The sequence below is a fragment of the Raphanus sativus genome, chromosome 2 (assembly GCF_000801105.2).
Source record: "Raphanus sativus cultivar WK10039 chromosome 2, ASM80110v3, whole genome shotgun sequence".
NCBI lineage: Eukaryota > Viridiplantae > Streptophyta > Magnoliopsida > Brassicales > Brassicaceae > Raphanus > Raphanus sativus.
Window position 1 is genome coordinate 19,948,410 of NC_079512.1, and position 4,142 is coordinate 19,952,551.

The following is a 4,142-nucleotide window of genomic DNA, read 5'->3' on the forward strand; positions in this document are numbered from 1 at the left end:
TTTTGGTACGGGACAGATTTTGAGGATCCTTTAACCATTCTTTTGAGAATCGTTGAATCTTTTTTTATTTTTCGTCGCTTAGTTATCTTCGCATAATTCAGTGTTGACAATTTTGGGAGACGTTTTTCCAAATCAATATCGTTTTAATTAACAAATAAAAGGACGTTATTAAAAATATTGATTTCAACGGCCGGAGAAATTAAAAAAATTGAATAGAGTTAAATAAGAATAATCCTAAAGCTAAACTCAGTCGCTATTTATAGCTAAGCCACAAGCTTCTCTCACCAGTCACCACAGACAAACAAAATAAAGGTTTGGTTCCAAAAGCTAAAAGCTTCCCTCTACGAATAGCAAATCACACATAACACAACACAACACAATGATAGCTTACATAGAGCCATACTTCTTGGATAACGACGCCGACACCGCCTCCGTTACCGGACAATCTTTCGATGGTGTCTCCGAGTCACTCGACATCCAGGGAGAAATCTTATGCGACGGTGCTGCGGCGGATATCGCCGGGAAGGACTTTGGTGGCATGAACTGCGTGAAGCCTCTTGCGGTGGTGAGACCCGTGGGACCTGAGGATATCGCCGGAGCGGTGAGAGCAGCTCTGAGGTCCGATAAACTCACGGTGGCGGCGCGAGGAAACGGCCATTCGATCAACGGCCAGGCCATGGCGGAAGGAGGGCTTGTCGTCGATATGCGTTCCACGGCGGAGAATCATTTCGAGGTTGGATATTTACCCGGTGGTGGTGCGTTTGTTGACGTCTCCGGAGGGGCATTATGGGAAAATGTGTTGAAACGGTGCGTTTCGGAGTATGGTTTGGCGCCTCGGTCGTGGACTGATTACCTCGGGTTAACGGTTGGCGGGACGTTGTCGAATGCCGGCGTTAGTGGACAAGCGTTCCGTTACGGACCACAGACGTCAAATGTGACGGAGTTAGACGTGGTGACGGGAAACGGAGACGCCGTTACTTGCTCGGAGATGGAGAACTCGGAGCTCTTCTTCTCTGTTTTAGGTGGTCTTGGCCAATTCGGTATCATCACCAGAGCTAGGGTTTTGCTACAGCCAGCACCAGATATGGTGAATACTTTAAATCTCCAAAGTTAAAATAATATTTTATAATCTTAATTAGATCTTTTTTTGTCAACAGTTAGATCTTTTTAAATTGTGAATGATGTATTTTTTTTTTATAAAAAATATTATTCAATTGTGAAAATTGGTTATTTGAAATGATTGTATTAGGTGAGGTGGATAAGAGTCGTTTACACCGAGTTCGACGAGTTCACTGGTGACGCCGAGTGGCTAGTGAGTCAGAAGGACGAGTCAACGTTTGATTACGTGGAGGGATTCGTGTTCGTCAACGGCGATGACCTGGTCAACGGGTGGCCTACGGTTCCACTCCACCCAGACCACGACTTTGACCCGACCCGACTCCCACAATCATCCGGATCGGTTCTTTACTGCCTTGAACTAGCTCTCCACTACCGAGATTCCGACTCAAACTCAGCCGTCGACAAGGTAACTTCGACAACGCAAACTCTACATTAGAAACTATGTTTGACCAAAATTGACCTTTAAAGTTGACCCGTTAACATTCATTCGACACGTAGTTAATACAGGACCGCTTTGAGCTTTCTCGACTTCCATGATTACAACATAAAATTCAAAAAAACAGTGTAACGATATATAAATACTAAAATATTAGAGAAATATGATAGGGAATTATACAGTCTCTTGTCTGACTGCATAATATGAAACTGACCATACATTGGGTAAATGTATCTTCCATTTTGGATTTTCTGACAAGAAATAAAGTTTTGATTTTCTTCAATTAACCACGTTATTATGAAAACGACATTTATCTTCATCTTTTTCTCTCATTCCTTTTTGCTTTTGTTGTCTCTCTCTCATTGAAACCCCCATCTTTTTAGATAACTATAAGCTTTTCAAACTCTATTATTTAGGTTAGGACACATACGTGTGGCATGTCTATTGGGCAGGCGGTAATTTTAATCATACTTATAAACGTTTTCAAGTAACATTGATGATATGATTTCAGAAAATCTGGACATCGTTTTACGTGTAATTATATGTAAATTAATGAAGCAGATGAACTGAAATACCCTGCTGACCTTTCATTTTTTTGTGAAGAGAGTGGAGAGATTGATAGGACGGCTGAGATTTATTAAAGGACTGAGGTTCGAGGTTGATCTACCTTACGTTGACTTTTTACTGAGAGTAAACCAGTCTGAGGAGATAGCGAAGGTGAACGGCACGTGGGAAACGCCGCACCCTTGGCTTAACCTCTTCGTGTCGAAACGTGACATCGGAGAATTTGATCGGACGGTTTTCAAGGAACTTGCCAAGAACGGAGTCGGAGGGCCCATGCTGGTCTACCCACTCTTGCGAAGCAGGTTAAATATTGCCTAAATCTCCTTTTTAAATGGACCCATCTTTTCTTTAAGGATTCACTCGACAATGCAATCTATCTATCTATCTAAAAGACATGAGAACATGATCGGTCTAGTTAGTTTTTTTGTTCCTTGGCACGTTTTAATTACCTCTGATGATTAGTTGTCCTAAAAGGTTCCACACACAAGTCACGAGACGTGCGACTGTGATCGAACCTATTGTCGCGGATGTGGCACACGTGCTTGTACCCCTCTGCATCGGAGTTTAGTGAGGTCGTTTAGATTTTATAGGCGACATCGAGGAATATCTTAGTGTAAATACAATGCCCGTTCTAGGTATTACGGTTGGGTTGGTGACGGAGTTGTATTGCAACCGTCATAGTATATGAAAAGAGTGTCTGAACGATAGAAATCTGTGGGGACAAAGATACGCTTCTGGGACCCACTAAGCTTCAGTTAATCTCATTTACTTTCTTTTCTAGTTCTAGATAAGTCTTTTGTACTTTACTGAGATGGATCTGAGGGTAGTTCGTCATTAGGTATTTTTTACTTTTATGTGGAAAATGAGATTTGCTGGTATAAACTGGTAGACGTAAGAAAACGAAATCACTCGAGGGGCTTACTGCAAAGGGACAAAGTGTCTACCTAACTTTACTTTTATTCTCAAAAAAAAACTTTACTTTTATTCTCCTTGATTTTTAATTTTCTTTTGACCGATATGCCCTTGGTATTGTCTTGAAGATTTTTTATATACTTTTTGTTTAGTGGTAAATGATTTAAGAGTCTCAATCATTAACTAACAGTTTGGTCTGAAATTTTATCAGGTGGGATGACCGTACGTCCGTGGTTTTACCGGAAGGAGATATATTCTACATAGTGGCATTGCTTCGATTCGTACCGACGTGTGCTAAAGCTTCATCGGTCGAGAAGATGGTGGCTCAAAATCAGGAGGTTGTTCAATGGTGTGTCAGAAAGGGAATAGATTTTAAGCTGTATCTTCCTCACTACAAGTCTCGAGAGGAATGGATTCGTCATTTTGGGAACCGATGGTCGAGGTTCGTTGACAGAAAATCTATGTACGATCCCATGGCTATCCTTTCACCGGGTCAAAAGATTTTCAATAGGGCTCCTTGACCCCCTATTTTACTTTTGTATTCTTGAGTTTCGTTGCTCTAATGTAATTTTTATATGTATCTTTTTCTTTCTAATTTTCTTTCTCCCAAGAAAAAATCAACTGTTTTAAAAAAAAAAAATTCAAAGATCCAGTTATGGAGTTCTGTTCACAAGAAATACGCTCTTCTTTTTGTTCAAAATAAAAATCTATAAAATTAAATTTACTTTCTACTTTATTAAATTTAACAATATCTAGAGTAATAGCTTGGGGGGGGGGGGGGGGCGCAAATGATTGTCACAACACACACCAATAGAATAAGTATTCGTGATAAAGGTTGAGTGGAGTTTCATTACGTATGTATTTAAAAATAACAGAGGGATGGAATGTTTTGACGAAAACAAAATAGAGGGATGGGATGAATGTTGGGGTTGTGAAAACCAATGTCCAACTCTATCTTATCTTATTAAGTACGATATTGTTTACTTTGGGTCCGTATGCAAAGTCCGCATGGATTTATTTTTGGTTTCCATCCCAAAAGGCTTCGTACTAATTGGAGTTGAACATCTCTTTATATATTAGACACTTCTTGTCTAATTCTCCAATGTGGGAC

The 4,142-nt window shown here is 40.2% G+C and overlaps 1 protein-coding gene across 1 annotated transcript; it reads left to right on the top strand.

The window, feature by feature from the left end:
- The first annotated feature begins 274 nt into the window (after positions 1-274).
- Positions 275-3,762, top strand: LOC108824931 (cytokinin dehydrogenase 7). Its single transcript, XM_018598293.2, has 4 exons — positions 275-1,087; positions 1,250-1,525; positions 2,159-2,421; positions 3,243-3,762. The coding sequence occupies exons 1-4, from the start codon at positions 380-382 to the stop codon at positions 3,550-3,552; spliced, it is 1,557 nt and encodes a 518-aa protein (XP_018453795.1). The 5' UTR covers positions 275-379; the 3' UTR covers positions 3,553-3,762.
- The last annotated feature ends 380 nt before the right edge of the window (positions 3,763-4,142 follow it).